Source organism: Ochlerotatus camptorhynchus, unplaced genomic scaffold (assembly GCF_037179485.1).
Source record: "Ochlerotatus camptorhynchus isolate MF236.1 unplaced genomic scaffold, CSIRO-AGI_Acam_v1.1 ptg000023l, whole genome shotgun sequence".
In the NCBI taxonomy this organism is placed as follows: Eukaryota; Metazoa; Arthropoda; class Insecta; order Diptera; family Culicidae; genus Ochlerotatus; species Ochlerotatus camptorhynchus.
Genome location: NW_027040515.1, coordinates 1,488,924 through 1,508,489, shown reverse-complemented (window position 1 = coordinate 1,508,489; position 19,566 = coordinate 1,488,924). Strand labels below are relative to the sequence as shown.

Here is a 19,566-nt window from a genome sequence, read left to right as displayed (position 1 = left end):
ATACTGCTTAGAATCGCATAGCAGGCTCATTTTTTCATCAATTTTGAGATAACAAAGCTATCCATTATCTTCTTTCATGTTATGTTTTAAAACTATGATCGTGAAAAATGTGAAAACAACATCAAGCCAGTTTGTCCCATCAAGCAAAGTAATCGCATATCAGTCCCATTCTGAAATTCCATCGTCCAGAAATCAGGTTAAAGTTCTGTTTTTTATGCAAGTCAGAGATGTCGGTTCTACTGCAGAGAACAGCCGTTGAGGTGCAAAAATTAGGGGAAATTGAAAAGTTCTGTAGCAACTGCAACAGGAGTATGCGTTATAGAGTGGATAAATGTAAGATTATTAGATTATTGTTTATTGGATAGGTAATCGTATTAAACAATTACCTTTAATTTTTATTTACAGTCAGTAGATGATTTTCGCACTGATACCAACGTCCCGGTATTGATTTGCCGAGGAGTGTTCATGGAGGACTCCAACTTGATGTTACATCTTTATTCGAGGTTTTGTTCGGTTCGTTTACTGCATTCGGTTAAGAACCACCGCAACCGGACAAGCAGTTCCATTCCTTCCATTAAAACAAATTTAATAAATATATTTCATACATTTCTTTGACAAAACTGGTTTTATTTTAATGAAAATTCGAAGCAACGTATCCTTAATCAAAATTTAAAGCAGGATTTGAAGTGAAAACCGAACGCTGCCCATAAGAACCGAATTCTGTAATTACAACAGGTAGGTCGGTTTGTTTGACAGCGTTCGGTAATTCTTGAGTAAACCCGAGAGTAAACCGATGTTCGGTTATTTCTGCTTAAATATATTTTTCGTCAACCGAGATTTTCGGTAACTTTGACAGATTGTAGGTGAAAGAAGAACAAACTACAGCTCGGTTATTCCTCTTTGAACCGAACAGACTACCGAGCGTTCAGCAGATAAAAAGTCGGTTGAAATCAAACCGTGTTCGGTATTATTTTCTAAGTGTGTTGCTATATTTTTGAAATTTTTGAAGTTTTCACTTCGACATGTAGGTGTCGAAAGACGGCAAAAGCTCATCAACTTGCGCACTGCTCACATCTCTTACGTAAGATAATGTACGTTTGGCCGATGAGGTGTCTAACTTTTAAATCCGCGGCGGCTGTCAGATGAGAAATCAAAACAAAATGCGTACGCACGGTATCGGCACAATACCCTATAATGACTAGAAAAAAGAATTTGCGAAGGAAACTAGAACTCGAGTAAAATTTTACAAGGACATTACAGGACATCATCAAATAAATTATTATTATTATTATTAAGTATAAAGGACATTGAGTAGAAGTGACTCACGCATTGAGTTACTCTTGCTGAATATATACTTTCTAGTCATTATTGGGTATTTTGCTATTACCGTGTAGTTCAAGAACAAAATACGGTTTGGGACGGACTCGGCGGCGGAGCGTGTAGATTTCTGTGAATTAAAATTTAATATGTTAAACCCTAAATTCCATACAATTCATTAATTTATCACAAAGTAAACAATAGTAGTAACAAATTGCGTGGAAATGGCCAGGTAGGCAGACACATCTCCCACTTAAAACCACCGTATCAAGAGCCTCTTCTCCGGTAGCAAAATCGTCGAAAGCGATTCGTTCAACCGGTGGATCGTGGAGAAGCTGGCCGAGTATCGAGACCGGCTACAGCATAATGAGGTGTCCGTCTGGAAGCAGATCTCCCTGGATCTATCAAACGAACTGGAGTTGAATTGCAGCGATCTCCGGTGGCAGGATTTGAGTAGGTACTTCAAGCGGAGTTTGGTGTTCAAGTTGAGCCATCGAAAGTTAACGGACGATCAGGGACTGATTGATCGGCTGCAGTATCCGTATCTGCGGAAGGTGTATGTAGTAACGATTAAGTTGTACGAAAGGTATCAATCGGAGGGAGAACACGGGCGATCAGGGAATAGCAGTGAGATTGAGGATAACAAGCTGTTCATTAAGTACTTGATGGATGGAAGGTACGATCCGGACGTGGTGGCCGCTTTCAGGCGACGCAGCAGAAAAGGAATGCGCATCTATGTGAATATTAACGTGGCAGATCCGGCGTACAATCTACCGGAGGACGTGAAAAAGCTGCTGCTACAGATGGAACACAATCGAAAAGAGCGACCGCATCGTCATACCGAAGGGAACAGAGAGGAGAGGGAGAGTTCACCGGTAGTGCTGGATGGCGTACCGGTGGCGATCGAAGATGGTAGTCCTCGGGAGACGGAAATTTCCGTGAGAGATCTACTGGAGAGGGAATCATTTTCCGTCAACACCCAGGAGTACGATGAAATTATTAAGGAATCGTTGGAACGAGAACTGTCGCCAGTTCCTAAGAGGCGTCGGGTCAGTTTCGAGACGCACTCTATCGAAATATGGCTGGAATCGCACGAGGTTTTGAACGCATCTTTGTCGTCCATAGCAGCAGCCGGTGGCCATCAGGAAGATCCGCTCCACATGTCTGGTCGGAGTGGAACTCAACGATTGGATTTGTCAAAAAGTATTGCTGTTGATAGTTCCGTTTCGGAACCAACCGTGAGAAGTCAACCGGCGACGCTGATTGTGGCTAGTCAGTCGAATGGTGCGGTGACAGCAACAGCAGATTTTTCGCATGAAATTATTCGAATCAAACAGGAACCCGTGGAGGAGGAGGTCGTCAAGACTGTCGGAAATTCTGTGCAGTGTAGCTCGAAATCTGGTGGTTTTCCATTGGTAGGTCGAATTCAAAATGCTGAGTATTTTAAACATCTGGACGTGTTTTAGGACTTGACTTTTAAAGACTCGCCAGATGATGGTGAAGATGCGTCAATCGCCGCAGTTGAACCAACAACGGTCAATAACGTAAGCATAACTACGGCCAGAAGTCAGTGCAGTCCCAAATCCATCGATCAGGGGTCATCCGCTGTTGTTCAATCTGTAGGTAGCATCCATGGAGGATTATCGAAGAAAATCAATATAATTTCAACTAAAAATTTCAGCAACAATTGGTTCGAATCAAGCAGGAACCTGCGGTTAAGGAAAAATTAGGACAGCATGAGTCGACCTCTGTTCTTCCTCCGGTAAGTTAAAATTGGTCCTCCCACGATTCTTGGAGAAATTATGTCAGCAACGACCTCACCTGTCATTATTTTAGGACTTCTTCGCGGACTGCTCACCAGAATCTGATACAGTCGCAGTATCCAGAAATGTCAGTAGCTATATGTCTTCGACGACCGAAAATCGAGAAGCAGACAGCATTAGTCCCGGACGTTGTGTCGATCAGGGAACTTTTGATCCTGTATCTAACAGAACTGTTGCAGGTATTTCTAAATTGCAGCAACAATCGGTTCGGATAAAGTTGGAACCTGCGGAAAAAGACGTCAAGGTTAACGAAAAAGTAGGACAGCTTGAGTCTACCTCTATCCTTCCTCCGGTAAGTTAGAATTGATCCTCCTACGAATATTTGAGAAATGATCTCACCACAACCCCACCTTTCATTGTTTTAGGACTTCTTCGCAGACTGCTCTTCCGTTTCAGATTCAGATGAGATAGAATTTGAGGCAGTCGCTAGGTCTTCGACGACCGACAATAGCAGTAACCTAACTATGATCGAAAATCGAGAAGCCGACAGTATTAGTCCCGGATGTTGTGTCGATCAGGGAACTTTCGATACTGTGCCTAACAGAACTGTTGAAGGTATTATTAAGAAATTATCAAATACAACACAAGAATCGGTTCAGATCACGCAGGATGTTGCAGATAAAGACAACCTCAACGTCGAAGAGTCAGTTCTTCCTCCGGTAAGTTAGCCCTTCATTCATGGATGAATGATTCCAGAAGCAACATGTTTCAATATTTTAGGACTTTTTCTGTGATCACCTGTCGGTCAGTGAAGATGAAGCTTCAGACGATGTCGTTGCATCGAAAGTCACAGAAATGACGGCCAAAAATCACTCCAGCAGTCATAATTCTTCGAGAACCCCCTCAGGACCCGTTGCCTCATCTGTGGACGGTACGAGTAAATCTTCCGCACAACAATGCAGTCTACCAGCCGTTCGTCATTTGGCAGCGAAGAGAATTTCTCTTCTAAACGACAGCATGAACGACACTCCATTGTTTAACAACTCGCTGGAATCGGTTCCGCAGTACTGCATTTTGAAGAAACGACACCGCCTCCGAACTCCGCTGGTCGATACCGATCAGAATGTGCTGCTTTCGGCTGTCGCTGCTTCCGATGACGGGGCGGCACTTGAGGGGCGCTTACCAAATCATGACCAATCGGTTTGCGCCCCGCAATCGTTGGATCTTTCGGCGGACGTATATTCGATGGTAAGCTCAATTAACAGTTGACGGATTTCACGCCAGCTCGACCAGTGGTTGGCAGCACCGTCGCAAATTCCATCAATGAAATCTTACTTGTTAGCTGTATTTAGAATAAAAATAATCCTCATCGGGATGGACGAAATGTCTTCACCGCTACTTTCAAATCGACGATGGGGGTTGTTCAGGTTTCTTTATAGAGGTTCAGGGAAGTTGAGAGAACATCATTTGATTTAAGGGAACTTCGTAGTAGTTCGAGGAACTTCGTAAAAGTTCAGGTAACGTTGTAGAATTTCAAGGAACTTCGTAGACTTTTAAGAATCTTTGAAGATCTTCAGGAAACTTCGTAGAACCTCAAGGATCTTAGTAAAAAATCAGGAAACTGCGTAGGAGTTTACAAAACTTTCTACATATGCAACAAATGTTATAGAAGTTCAGCAAACTTTGTTAAGGTGATTCCTTGTAGAGTCCACAAATGGCCGCCACGTAGGCTATAAATGCATTTCCACCTCGAATTTTCAATTACACACATCTCGGAAATTAGAGTTCCATTTCACCTGAAATTGCTACTGCATGTATGCTGCAGCGCAGCAAACGTGGAGTAACGGTTTCATTGTAGTACGTGTCGTGGAAGCTGATATTTGTGCACTTAAAGTTTCGAAGTGGTAGCGAGAATAAGGATCTCACAGCGAACCACCTTAAGCCAAGACCATTCTTTACTGGTCCTCTACTACTGCTTGCTTCCTGATTCGCCAAATCATAAGTCCTTTCTAATTTTGCTTATGCAGTAGCCTTGGCCAATAGCTCCTACTAAACCTCCATCATTGCAATTTTCCGCTGTCCCTGCATTTGCTTTGGTAACTTCCCAGGTGGCTATTATCTTCTCCGCATTGGCTAGAGTTAAATTATCCTCACTCAAGAGCCTTTGTCTTAAGTTTTTATCCTTCATCCCTGCTATGATGCGATCCAAAATGGCTACTTCTTTAAAATTATTGAAACCGCAAAATTCAGCTTGCAGCTTGAGGGCTAAAACAAAATCTTCCATGGTTCCAAATTTATAGCGCTGGACCAAATCTGGGTCGATTTTATCGAGACGACTTTTGAGTTTGGAAACCAAGTCATCAAAAGTCGCCTCCTCAAAATTACCCGCGGGATAGAGAAGTTTAATCTCTTCGAACATTACTGGCCCACTCAACGTTATGAAGAGATTCGCTGCTTAATCGTCAAGCAGTCCAGTCCGGCTTCGTCCGCTCTCTCTATCTCTCTCTCTTACTCTAGAGTATTCGATTGTCGGTTCGCGTCTCTCTTTCGCGGTGTTTGGTGAAGCATCGTTCGATCTCAGTATGGAAAAACCGCCGCGTGGTGATGCGGTCGCAAGCTCGTCCGGGAAGCGGCCCCGACAGGAAACCGCCAACGCTCAGTCGGCACCGAAAAAGCTGCTGTCCAACAACCGATGAACCGGAAAAGAAGAAAAAGGAGAAACTACCACCCTTCTTCGTCAAGGGATTCCCGCCCGGACTTCGAGAGAATATCGAATTCATCATCAAGCAAGGCTTGAAGTGCACCATGCGCATGCGCTACTCACAACAGAGGAACTCATTACCATCATGGCAGAAGCAATCATCATCAAGCGCTGCTGCAGAACCAGAACCGAGCAGATTCTTGCTGCATCACGTTTCATCGACAATTATGGACCGTGAAACCATCAAGATCGCCAACTGGAACGCTTGCTCGCTAAAGAGCAAGAACATCGAGTTCGTTGACTTCCTCAACAAATAAAACATCGACATTGCCGGTATCACCGAAACTCTCCTGAAACCGGAGGTAAACGTCTACCTTCCTGACTTCCGGCTTCTAAGACTTGATCGAACCAGCTCCGGGGGAGGAGGAGTGGCCATTGTTGTAAGGAGAAACATCTGCTATCGGCTTCTGCCGAGCTTCCAGCTGAAAACCATCGAAGCTTTAGGGGTAGAAGTCCCCACTCCTGTCGGCCCTATCACCATCATTGCGATCTACTGCCCTAAGCAAGTCACCATCAGGGACGGGTCGGCAGCAGGCCTACGGAGGGACATCATCAAACTAACGCTGGCGACCTGAACGCCAAACACCAGGCTTGGGGCAACAGTCGACGCAACCGAAACGGCACCATTCTGAACGACGACCTGCAAGAGGTTCGCTACACCATATTAGCGCCGGACTGTCCCACAAGGTTGAGCCGGTCTGGCGTTCACTCCACGATAGACATCTGACCCATCAGGAGCTGAATGACAGTGAGAGACAGTGACCTATCAGGAGCTGAGTTCGGACCACTATCCGAACTCAAGCTTCCCGACGCAACTACCATCGTGTCAGCTGGGAGCAGTTCAAACACTGTGTCGACTACGATGCCCTTCCGGAGACGCCCGAAGACGTTGACCGGTGTCTGCGTTCCATCGAGAAGGCGATATGCCGGGCCAGGGAACAACACGTGCCAGTATCCAGACAGGTGAGCAATACTCTGAACCTTGATAGAATTACCAAAGATCTCATCAGACTCCGTAGCTCCATCCGAAGGCAATACCAGCGTTCTGGTTTACGTGTCTTGAAGATTGCAATCGTCTTACAAAAACCATCCAAGCCAGGATGGTGGACCTCAGAAATCAAGATTTTGCTAACAAGATCCGTTCTCTCCCAGATTGTGCAAAGCTCTTCTTTAAACTAACGAAAATCCTTAAAAATAAGCCAAGACCCATTCCACCACTGACCCCACTGGATCGTCCCGGCAACCCAGTGATTCATCTGATAACTCCTGAAGAGAAGGCTATGCCGCGATAGGTCAACACTTCGTCAGCTCCCATAATCTCGGTCACACATCATTAAACAATCTGCAACATCTATCGAGAGGATTGTTATAACCGTAAGCAGTACGATGTCCGGGAGTCCACAGAAAGTAATAGTTGCGGAGACGGCGAGCTGGAGTGTGCAAATTGATGTTCCCGAGCAAACAACTGCAGTCAATATGATTACTAGTTAGCGATTTGTTAGTGTTTGCAGTCCAATAAGCGCACATCTATGCTCGTACGGAGGTAAACTATCTGGATTTGTCCATTGCAGACGTCGTAATGCAAACTTTATAAACTGTTTCTGGATTCTCTCGATGCGCAGTACATGAACAGCATGATATGGAGCCCAAATTTGTACTCCATATTCAAGAACACTGCGCACCATAGAGCAGTACAGCGCTTTCAGGGCGTACACGTCGTCGAATTGTGCAGTATTGCGGCGCAAAAATCCTAGCATGGAGTTGGCCTTTGCAACTGTCATGGATATGTGCTCGTTAAACCGTAGTTTTGCGGTCCAAGATGAGCCCAAGATCCTTAATAGCATTAACCCTTTCCAGTGGCGATTGATTCATAGAGTAATCAAAAATGATCGGAGAGTGAGAGCGGGTAAGGGTAATCACTTTGCATTTGGCAGCATTGGCTTGCATTCCATTCACCTGACACCAGGATGACAATCGCTCTATATCAGCTTGTAGTGCGCAACAATCCACGATCGATTCGATCAAACGGTACAGCTTAAGATCATCCGCATATAGCAACTTACAGGAACTTAGCATATCACACACGTCGTTAACGAAAATGAGAGGTCCTCGGTGACTCCCTTGTGGAACCCCCGATGGTACATGGAATACCTCAGATCTGGAATCACGTACCTTAAAAAAAGCCTTCCTGGATGATAAGTATTATTTCAACCAACAAACGATCCACGGTGGAAGACCGAGGCGGTTTAGCTTCATAATGGTTAGGTCGTGAGGGACTTTGTCAAAAGCCTTAGAGAAGTCGATGTAAACGGAGTCCACTTGCTGACGCTTCTCGATGCTACCTAGAAGAGTGTTCGTGTAAGTCATCAAGTTAGAGACTGTCGAGTGCTTTTTCATGAATCCATGCTGAAACTCTGAGATTATGGTTTGAACAGCTGGAAACAACTTCTCATGCAGAAGACTTTCGAGAACTTTGGCCAAGCAGTTCAGGATCGAGATAGGTCGGTAATTTTCCACTTTGTGCATGTTACCGGAATTGAGGTGTGCTTCCAGGCATCCGGAAAAACGCCATCCTTAAGCAATCGATTGAAAATAGACATAACGGGAGTGGCCAACGATGCTGCACAGTTCTTGACGAAAGACGGTGGAATACGGTCCGGGCCTGGACCTTTCGATGGATCGCCTGAGCAAAGGGCTTTGAGAATAGCGTCTTGACTGAAGATGAGCTGCTGCAGGTGAATGTCGTATCTTGGTAGCTGATCAATGTATTGCTGCGGTGGAGGAGTTTGATCGGGTTCGAAATCACTTCGGAAAAAGTCAGCGAAAAGGTCAGCAGAAGCGGTGTCGGTGCTGGAGCTTCTACTACCGTAGGTGACGTCCACGGGAATACCAGCTGATCTTTTCCGAGAGTTGATAAAAGACCAGAACGACGATGAATTTTCCTTGACACCCCTCTGGAGGTTGTCGACGTACTCACGAAAGCGAGCTTCCTGCAAACTATTATACTCTGCTTCTACTAGCTGCACCGTATACTTGTTTGCTGCGGTCCGGGAACGAAAGTAACTTTTTCGAGCTTTACACAGACGGTAACGCAGATTACGCAATTGCGGATTCCACCAAGGTTGTTGGAATTGCAAACAAGATTTTCGTGTCTTCACCGGAACAGTATCTTAGATTACTTTATAGATGTTGTCGTAGAATACGGAGACGGCGGCATCAATGGTGGGTTGGTCAAGTATTTGTACCCAATCCAAGGTGGCAATCCTCGTGTTAACAACATCGAAATCACATTGTGCAAAATTATACTCACTGCGGGCTGCTGGGTACGGGAGCGGATGATCTCTCGAACGGGAGTCAACTTTTAGAACCAACGGCTTGTGGTGACAATCAACTTTCATAATTGCAGAGGGTGGTTCAAACAGCTCGATGCAATCGGAGTCACTAACGAGAACCAGGTCAAGAAGCTTACCATTCGTGTTCACCAGATCGTTGATTTGCTTCAATCCAGCAGACAGCATGGACTCCCCTACAGCGAGTTCCTGTTCTGATGAAGCATTGAGAGGCAGAAATCCTCTGACGTCCTCATCGAAGTCCCAAGCTAGATTTGGCAGATTGTAGTCGCCCACAACTATGGTTGTATCGTGAGGGTTCGCCATACCAAGGAGCTGTTGTACGGACTCAGCGTGTTTGGTGTAAATGTCGGACTGACTGTTTGGTCGAATATAGATGCAGCACAGGAAGATAGATTGATGTTGTAAATCGACTTGAACAGCAATTTGTTCGAGGCTCTCAACGCCCACAAAATGCACAGCCTTACGGCCCGGAAAAATTGATTTTCACTAATCCTACCTGTCTGGATTTTGCCAATAACTCTGGAGCGGATTGGAATGTGGTTGCGAGCGGTATTATGCAGTGGGAAACAATTTTATTCGGCGATTTCAACGGGATAATTGGAAAATAAACAGCACGACAGAAGAACACAACTTCAAAGCACAGCAGGGTTGCCATTTATCACATCATCTAAAAACATGAAGGCCCCGGGTTTCGACAACATCCTGAATCTGGAACTCAAACACTTGAGTTCCAGATTCTACAACCATCTGGCACTGATTTTTAATCTGTGCCTCAGACTTGGCTACTTCCCCTCGTGTTGGAAGTCAGCTAAAGTCATACCCATCCGGAAACCTGCGAAGGATCCGTCCTCTCCTTCAAGTTGTCAACCAATCAGCCTTCCCGCAGGGTTATCAAAACTGTTCGAATGAGCAGTGTACCACCGGCTCCTAACATCTGCCGAACAAAACAACATCTTACTCGAGGAACAGTTTGGTTTTCGGAAAGGTCGTTCGACCTGCTGACTCGAGTGACAATCATTCTCAGACGGCACAAGTCTGCTCGAAAACATCTGCAATGGCGTTGTTGGACGTTGAAAAAGCGTCAAAAAGCGATGCTTTCAACATCGGTCCCGGGGTTCCACAAGGAAGCATCCTTGGCCCCATTCTATTCAACCTGTTCACCTCCGATATGCCGGCTCTCCCTGATGGTGGATCGTTGTCTCTGTTCGCAGATGACACATCCATCGTCTACAAGGGTAGGGTCATCGGAGCTCTGACTGCCAATCTTCAGAGAGCCCTGGACGTCCTGCCTGAATATTTCAACAGCTGGAAGATCCGTATCAACGCGGCAAAGACCCAGGTCATCATCTTTCCACACGCAAAATCTCCCAGACGGAGAATAATAAGATCTGCCTGAACGGCACAGAAAGAGGTAGTCTACCTAGGCCTAACATTAGACACCAAGATCATTGTATCCACTCATCAACATGAGGTATATCCTGTCCCTGAAAAATAAGCTTGCTGGCTACAAACAAATCATCCTTCCCGTAATAGAATACGGGATGCCAATCTGGGAGAGTTGCGCAAAAAGTCACCATCTCAAGTTACAAAGGATCCAGAATAAGATCCTGAGGATGATCGTCAATAGTCCATCGCGGACTAGAAACTCTGAGGTCCATCGCCTGGCTGGTCTTCAGGCACTGGAGTTACGGAGAGCTGACTCCACCGCTAGGTTCAGAGATTGCTGCTAGACGATCCGATCAATAGATCATCAGGGATCTGGCACGTTAGATTAGGTTAAGCTATGTTAGGTTAAGTAGGTAGAATAACAAATTAAAACATTCAAATCAAACATTCTTCACAAGAAGAGAATTGTAAAACATTACAACAGTTAAACACGACATGTACAAACACAAGTTGTTTTCTTCGGCAGATGTTAGGAGCCGGTGATAGACTGCTTTTTCGAACCGTTTTGATAACCCTGAGAGAAGGCTGATTGATCGATAACTTGAAGGAGAGGACGGATCCTTTCCAGGTTTCCGGATGGGTATGACTTTAGCTGACTTCCAACACGAGGGGAAGTAGCCAAGTCTGAGGCATTGATTAAAATTCAGTGCCAGATGGTTCTAGAATCTGGAACTCAGATTCAGGATGTTGTCGAAACCTGGGGCCTTCATGTTTTAAGATGATTTGATATAGGCCAACAGTTCGTCAGTCGTAATCTCGGATTCCTTCGGTAAAATGTTGAGAATCTGACGATGATTGGTTGTATTTTCAGCTGACGATGTTTTGCCCGAGATTATGGGAGCTGACGAAGTGTTGACCTATCGCGGCATAGCCTTCTCTTCAGGAGTTATCAGATGAATCACTGGGTTGCCGGGACGGTCCAGTGGGGTCAGTGGTGGAATGGGTCTTGGCTTGTTTTTAAGGATTTTCGTTAGTTTCCAGAAGGGCTTTGCACAGTCTGGGAGAGAGCGGATCTTCCAGCAGCACCACCCTAATTTCAAATCGGCTAAAAAATACGAATAAGCTTTCCCGAAGACACCATATACCTAAAAGTTATGGTTTTGGTGCTAATATTTTTGTCTTCATAAATACGGCTTTTATGGATGGTGAACCATCTCGTGGTCTCAAAGGTCCATTTTCCGTATAAGCGTTCATATTCCGGTCACAACTCCAAATTCATTCTGATAAAACGTTTATGAGTGGTTTCGCAAACTCATGGAGCTCTACACGGATAGAAATTTCCTTATACCTTTTGGCAAATTTCTATTGCTGATTATACATAAAATGTATAAGTCAACTAATAAGCAGACGCCATGCAAAAAGTTAATGAAGATCATGTGTCAAATAAAATGTATAAGCGATCACACATACCTTTTATGCAATCTTATAGGACCTATGTGGTTTGTCTTATGGAATGTATAAGGTTGATGTTTTGGCAAAAATGTATAAGTGAAGCACATGGATAAAATAAATGATTTTCGTTTCGTGTAGGATCAGTCTCATGAATTGACCACTTTTACGGATGTTCCGGTTCTTTTAGTGGACCATCCTGTAGTCCCCAGTGTCCATATTTCGGTCAAAACTCCGAATTCATTCTGATAAGACGTTTATGAGTGGTTTCTAAAAAATGCGGAGTTCTAGGATCAGTTTCATGAATTGACCACTTTTACGGATATTCCGGATCATCCACAGGATCAGACTCTTATCCTACAGGAAACTGAATCGTCCCAAAAGGTGGCCAACTTTCTGCTTAACAACTTCTCAGAAGACATCAGGAAGTTATCTTTTCAAATCAGTGAGATTTTCAAATTTTCAACCAAAAAATTTCAACAATGTTATTGTTTTGTTGACATCGTTTGACAGTCCACTTGACCGAATAATGTCAATTTCGTGCGCGGTCTATGCTTAGAATTGTTAAGAAATGTCAAAGTGCATCTGGTACCACTTAAAGAGCCTGAATTTATAAAGAGACGACATCTCATCCATTTGACAGGTCTTCTGCTCGATTGGACTGACTTTTCCTATGACTTTGACAGACAATCGATTGTTCCAATTTTGACATGTCGCCTCTTTATAAATTTAGGCTCTTTAGTACCACTAACACTGTTTATTTTCGAAAAAGCTTTCGTTCGAACGGGTTCGTACGAAAACCAGAATGCCGTTTTCGAACTCGTTCGAATCGAGTCGTTCGTACGAACGAACGATTCGAACGAAAACGGGAATAGAGGTGAATATGTCGATGGTAGAGTGAACGCCAGACCGGCTCAACCGGGTGGGAGAGTCCGGCGCTAGTACGGTGTAGCGAGCCTCTTGCAGGTCGTTGTTCAGGATTGTGCCGTTTTGGTTGCGTCGACTGTTGCCCCAAGCCTGGTGTTTGGCGTTCAGGTCACCCGCGATGATGTACTTTGATGATTTTCAGCTGCAAGCTCGGCAGAAGCCGACAGCAGATTTTTCTCCTTACAGCAATGGCCGCTCCTCCTCCCCCGGAGCTGGTTTGATCAAGTCTTAGAAGCCGAAAGTCAGGAAGGTAGACGTTTACCTGCGGTTTCAGGTGGGTTTCAGTGATGACGGCAATGCCGATGTTACGTTCGTTGAGGAAGTGAACGAACTCGATGTTCTTGCTCTTGAGCGAGCAAGCGTTCCAGTTGGCGATCTTGATGGCTTCACGGTCCATAATTGTCGATGAAACGTGATGCAGCAAGAATCTGCTCGGTTCTGGTTCTGCAGGAGCGCTTGATGATGATTGCTTCTGCCATGATGTTCGTTTTCGTTTGATGGTGGGGCGTCATCTCGACGCCACGATAGTCCTGGGGAGGGGACGAAACCGTAGCCGCATAGGACTGACGGCTTGGATTAGCCGAAAGGTTTGGCACATCCGCAGATGGCGGGACCGATGCAGCAGCAACAGCAGTAGCCAAACGGATGTTGAGCGGAAGTGGCGGAAAAACTGGAATCGGACGCCTTTGGCTAATGGCGGGAAAATTCTGCTCATTGCGTACCGGAACCTTTTTCCGAAACGGCTGGTTCTGCGTGGAGGCCCTTTTGTGGATTTCCATGAATTCCGCAGGCTTCGGACAAGACTTGCTAGTAGCTCGATGTGCTGCATCTCAGTTGGCGCATTGTGGATCGGTGTTCTCCATCCTGTCGCATGCTTCAGGTGCGTGCTGCTTGCCACATTCGTAGCAGCGATGAGCCATGTGGCGATTTTCGGTCCCGTGCCCAAACATTGGGCAGTTTGAGCATTGGATGACGTTGCGGGGGCGAGGTTGGTAGCGTTCCCACTTAACCACGATGTGGAAAAGCGCCCGAATACACTGCAGGTCCTTCAAACACGTTGTGTTTCGCTCTAGGTGGACCAAATACAACTGATCACGGTACGGCACGGGAGACGTCGTGCCGATTCATCTTGAAGACTTGCAACGGCTTTAGGCCGTTCTTCTTCAGCTCATACGACAGCGCGGCGATTTCCATGTCGGGTAGACCACGCAGGACGACATCGTGAGAGAAATATTCTCATTTTTCCCGCTTCAACAGCTCTTCGATGGCGTTGTAGTACTTCCTTGCTGGTACCATCAGCATGATGCCTTCAGTGCACATGCGCATGGTGCACTTCAAGCCTTGCTCGATGTAGAATTTGATGTTCTCCTGAAGCCCGGGCGGGAATCTTTTGACGAAGAAGAATGGTAGTTTCTCCTTTTTCTTTATTTCCGGTTCATCACCATTTTCGAGAATGGCGTACCGGTTGTTTGAAAGCAGCTTTTTCGATGCCGACTGAGCGTTGGCGGTTTCCTGTCGGGGACGCTTCCCGTACGAGCTTGCAACCGCATGACCACGCGGCGGTTTTTCCATGCTGGGATCAATCGATGTTTCGCTTAACACCGCGAAAGAGAGACGCGAACACTATCGAACGAAAACAAAATTTAATACTCTACACAGAGAGAGAGCGGACAAAACCGGACTGGACTGCTTGACGATCAAGCAGAGAATGAGTTCCAAAGTCAACTGAACTGGTTCTGTATATTTCTGACATATTTATCCTGGCATCAGTGTTGCCAAATGAGCACAGGAATTTAACATCGCACCGTCATTTGACGTATCGATGAAATGCACACGTATGCCACACTTTGTAGAGCCTCAACGAAGCGTAGAAGATCGACGAATTAAGTAAAAACTCTGTGAAATATGTAGAAGCTGTTGAATGATTGATTTGATTGATTTCTTTATTATAGAGACTTTCAGTCGTTGGCTGAGTCGTCTCTGAGTGTAGAACTTTATTGAACTTCGCAGAAAATAGGCGAACTTTAGAGAAATTCTCCCTGAAGTTGAAGTGTAGGGATTTCTCTTCAAATTCAGAAAGATTCGTAAAAAGTTAAGTTAAGTTTTCTTTATTAAGGATGCTTTCAGCTTGGGGCCGGTTCTGAATGTTTGGGAACCGTCTTTTAATCTTAGGCCACTTCGTTGAAGTATAAAGGACTTGGAATTAAGTACAAGCTAAGGAAACATGGATCCTTGGAACATCACGTAAAATCAACGAGCAACATAGAAGTGCCAGCCCTGTCATGGTGGTTACTCCATGAGTAACCAGCTCTCACAACCGACTTGTTTTTAATCAAAACTAACTGGGCGCAAACATATCGATCTAGATGCACTGCCCATAAACGTATAACAGTCCCACGTGGTTTTTCAACGAGATGAAGATCAGACAGCTTCACGACAGTTCCATCATCATCATCGTCAGGAGCTTTACAAGAACTTCAAGAATCTTCAGAATACGGAGTTCGGAGAGCGTCGAGAAAGTTCTAACAACTTCAGGGCAGTTCCATTGTGAAAATTGTGGAAACATGAGAGAAATTCTGAAAATTTTGAGAACTTCAGGTCTGTTCGATTAACTTCAGAACTTTACAGATGTTTCAAAAACACAGTCCAGCATACAAAACGAAGTTACGAGTTCTATGAGCGCCAGAACTTATAGACAATTTTGAAAGCTGTAAGTCGAGGGACAAGACATTGTAATATTTAGATCTAATAGTTAAGCTAATATATGTTCTAATACTTTCTAATATTTTCTAAACACCCCTAATACTGATCCGGATTTTGGGTTACTTTTTGTTCAAACGTTCGCGCGCGAAACGCAAGTCACGAATGTTTTGACAGTAAGTTTGTTTATTACGTAGCAATTTACTTCCTCAGGGAAATTTTGAAAAAATCCAGGGAATCTCTTAGAAGATCAAACAATTTCGTAACATGTCTTGCGAAATTCGTTTTTTTGCTTCAGTTATAAGAAGCACTTAATGTGGCCACCAATCATCTTATTTTCAAACCTCATGCGATTCTCAGACGTCTCAATTGACAAAATGGTGGAACCTACTAACAAATTTCATTCGTTAGGCTAGCGCAAAAGACAGCTTCGACCAACTAATACAACCAGTGGCGAAGACATTCCGAAGATCTGAACAGGATGACCTAGATAACTCAACGGAAATCGCTGATCAACCTCTAATGCAACGTTTCGATATAAGCCTTCATTTGGAATCCCAATCACAAAACCGCCATGTCTACATGCGCGATCTACAAAATATCAAGCTACCTGCCGTTTCAGTAGTTAGTCTCTAAGTCACCCGAACCCATAATCTCTTTCTAATGTCGTCCCTTTTCACAGAACGAACCGGGCCCGGAAAAACGTAATCATGCGACAGCGAGGGACACACCCAATCGAAGCTCCGATTCCAGTCGACTGGTAACGCTACCCTCTATAGCCCAATAGATTACAAGTTAGCACATGTTTGCCCCTTTTACAGTTCATTTCTTTCGACTACGGTACTGAACAGGTCCCGCAAGAGTCCCCGCCGATGGCGACGAGCCCGACTGCGATTGCGCCAAGGGTTCAAGAAGAGCATGCCTCCCTCCAGCCAACCATCGAAAGTCGGCTTCGATTCCAGGTCGTATTGCGGTCCTGTTGGCCGGAGCTTTTTTCGAAGACGGGAACCTTCGGCGATTTCTATGAACTACTGTCGATTCTGGCCGTGAACCTTTTTCCTCGCATACGACCGACGGACATCAATCAAGTCATGGCACTTTGGCCAATGTTTAGTGCGATCGCGAGTCAGATAGCATTCGGAACCTGCTTGCCAGCGGGTCCGCAACAGTCAACTAGAACCGCTGTCGTTGCTGCTAACAATGCGGAAAGCTTAGGAACTAGTCAACATTCAGACGGATATAGTTGTGGAGTGGTAGATCGCCAAGGTTGTACTGCTGAGAAGGATGAAGAATTATCGCAAAACGATGCCAGAAGTCGAATCAAAGTGTCTCCGTCGTCGGTACTCATCATAGAGATCTCCGAGGATAGTGACACGGAAGATCTGCCCGTGCGAAAGGTAAGTGTGTCGTTCCATTTTTTCTATGTTTGGAGCAGAAATTGTTGGTGATACAATCTACACTGCACGAAGGATTCCCCTACTGTTACTAACTAGCGCCGTGCCATCTTCGAACTGAACAAACTCCTAAATGCTTGTATTTTAATATTCGACTCTTCTTATTTCCCTATCGTTTCAGAAACGTGGATACAGAGTACGTCAATGTCCGCAAAACCTAGTAGCAAAGGATGTGTGAATACCTCAGTGCCCGACAAATAGGTAAATGAGCCTTGATACAGTCTCACCTCGATATAATGTAACTTTTGAAAAAACTAAAATCTAAACAATAGATGTGCTCGGAAACTGGAAAATATTTAAGGACTAATTTGATTTTAAATTGATTTGAGTTGTATGAAAATGTACAAAATTCATGACAGGGTCAATGACGCTGCTACGTGAACAAAATTATCATTCGTGTCCCTCACAGTTAGCAAAGAACACCTTTTTTTTATCTAGTTCGTTTATTTGGAAGGCTCAATCGCGTTAGCTTTACGGAGCCGATAATTCATTGTTCACTGTGTGTAACAAAATTCACTTAATTCTATGTCTAGTAGGAGTTGGGCCGATTACTCGCGGCTTACTCGAGGTTAGAAGGGTACATTTTCGAAGGATAGGATCAGGGGAGGAGCTTGGGGTAGGGTTTCGTTGTCTCATCAGAGCGTTGTCGCCAGTATGAACGGTAGTGCTGTTCTAGCTTCGTCCGGAGTTCGACTGGCTATGGTGGGTGACCAGTGGGCGACGATGAGACTCATCGAGACGGGGGGACAAGACAAACAAAAACTAATAAAGAGAGACAAAAGACAAAAGGAATTAAATTCTTATATTAGACATTTGAAGAAAAACATAAACGGACTGCATATAGCAGAGATCACGGGTTGCCAACACGTCTCTGATAGGAACATAGGGTTGTCTTCCTTGGGCCTCGAGGGTATTCAAAAGTCGCTCTCTGGCGGCGTCATTATCCGTACATTGCCAAACTGCGTGTTCGATGTCATCGTAACCGTTTCCACACCGACAGATGTTGCTGTCCACGAGGTTTATTCTATTGAGATGAGCATCTAGCGAGTAGTGGTTGGACATAAGTCTACTCATCACGCGAATGAAGTCACGACTTAAGCCCAAGCCTTTAAACCACGCTCGTTTGCCAACTCGAAAAGGTACTCTGACGCACTAAATCGTAAAATTCATCGTGTGAAATTTGCCTGTCATACAATTCGCCTTCCTGCGCGCCCACCTTTGCGAGAGAGTCCGCCTTCTCATTGCCTGGGATTGAGCAATGTGAGGGGACCCATACAAAGGTAATCATATATGATCTTTCGACCAGTACACTCATCTGCTCCCTTACCTTTGAAAGGAAATAAGATGAGTGCCTACCTTGTTTCATCGACCGAATAGCCTCAATCGAACTGAGACTATCCGTGAAGATGAAGTAATGGTCTGCGGGAATGTTGGAAATCATCCCCAATGCGAAGTTGATTGCTGCCAGTTCAGCCACAAAAACGGAACAAGGTTCCTGGAGTTTGCGGAAGGCGCTAGAGTTTTCATTGAAGACACCGAAGCCAGGGAATCCCATGAGTTGCTTGTTTCATGGTCAGATCATATTCAATTGAGGAACTGCGATTGGTGAAGTGAACACGGTCTGGAGTATAACAAGGAAGACACATATCTGATGATATGTAGTGGTGGTAGATTCTCATAAATCGAGATTGTGTGTTCAGCCCAAGAATTTCTTCAAAATTAGCAATTATAAGTGTGTTCGTCACTCCGCATTTGATTAGTATTCTGAGAGAGAGCTCCCAGAAACGGTTCTGGAGGGGTGTTACTCCTGCCAGAACCTCGAGACTCATGTTATGCGTTGAGTGCATACAGCCTAGAGCAATACGCAGACAACGATATTGAATTCGTTCCAATTTTATTAGGTGACTTTTTCTTGCCGAGAGAAAGCAGAAAGAGCCGTACTCTAGAACAGAGAGAATAGTTGTTTTATAAAGCGTTATGAGGTCTCCCGGATGAGCACCCCACCATGTGCCGCAAATTGAACGGAGAAAGTTGATCCTCTGCTGACATTTTTGCTTCAAATACGTAATATGGGCATTCCAAGTGCACTTTGAATCAAACCAGACCCCAAGGTACTTGAAAGACAATGATTGGGTAATGTTTCTGCCCAAAAGATTAAGCTGCATTTGGGCTGGGTACCGCTTTCGAGTAAACACTACCAGTTCAGTTTTCTGCGGCGAGAATTCGATCCCTAGATTCATAGCCCAAGAAGACAAGTTATCTAAGGAATTTTGCAATGGTCCTTGCAAGTCCACGGCATGTGGACCTCTTACGGAAACCACACCGTCATCTGCAAGTTGTCTTAGCGTGCATTGTTCTGCCAAACAGTTGTAGATATCTTTGACATAAAAGTTATAAAGAAGAGGGCTGAGACATGAGCCTTGGGGCAGGCCCATGTAAATAATTCTGGAAGTTGT

General features: G+C 44.8%; 2 protein-coding genes across 4 annotated transcripts in view; both read left to right on the top strand.

Moving 5' to 3' along the window:
- The window catches only part of Rpp25 (ribonuclease P protein subunit Rpp25), a 489,635-nt gene that overhangs the window by 249,113 nt on the left and 220,956 nt on the right, over positions 1–19,566 (top strand). The gene's annotated exons all lie outside the window — the stretch shown is intronic.
- On the top strand, positions 1,468–17,677 carry LOC135706682 (uncharacterized). 3 transcript variants are annotated; one of them, XM_065228340.1, is made up of 11 exons: positions 1,468–1,549; positions 1,607–2,732; positions 2,784–2,936; positions 2,999–3,079; positions 3,154–3,432; positions 3,506–3,799; positions 3,861–4,328; positions 16,068–16,280; positions 16,339–16,416; positions 16,508–17,053; positions 17,232–17,677. In XM_065228340.1, exons 1-11 carry the CDS (start codon positions 1,542–1,544, stop codon positions 17,286–17,288), a joined length of 3,303 nt encoding a protein of 1,100 aa, XP_065084412.1. In that variant the 5' UTR covers positions 1,468–1,541; the 3' UTR covers positions 17,289–17,677. The 3 variants fall into 3 exon arrangements, with proteins under 3 accessions (XP_065084412.1, XP_065084403.1, XP_065084420.1); XM_065228331.1 differs by having other exon boundaries at positions 16,478–17,053; XM_065228348.1 differs by lacking the exon at positions 16,068–16,280 and having other exon boundaries at positions 1,471–1,549; positions 16,478–17,053.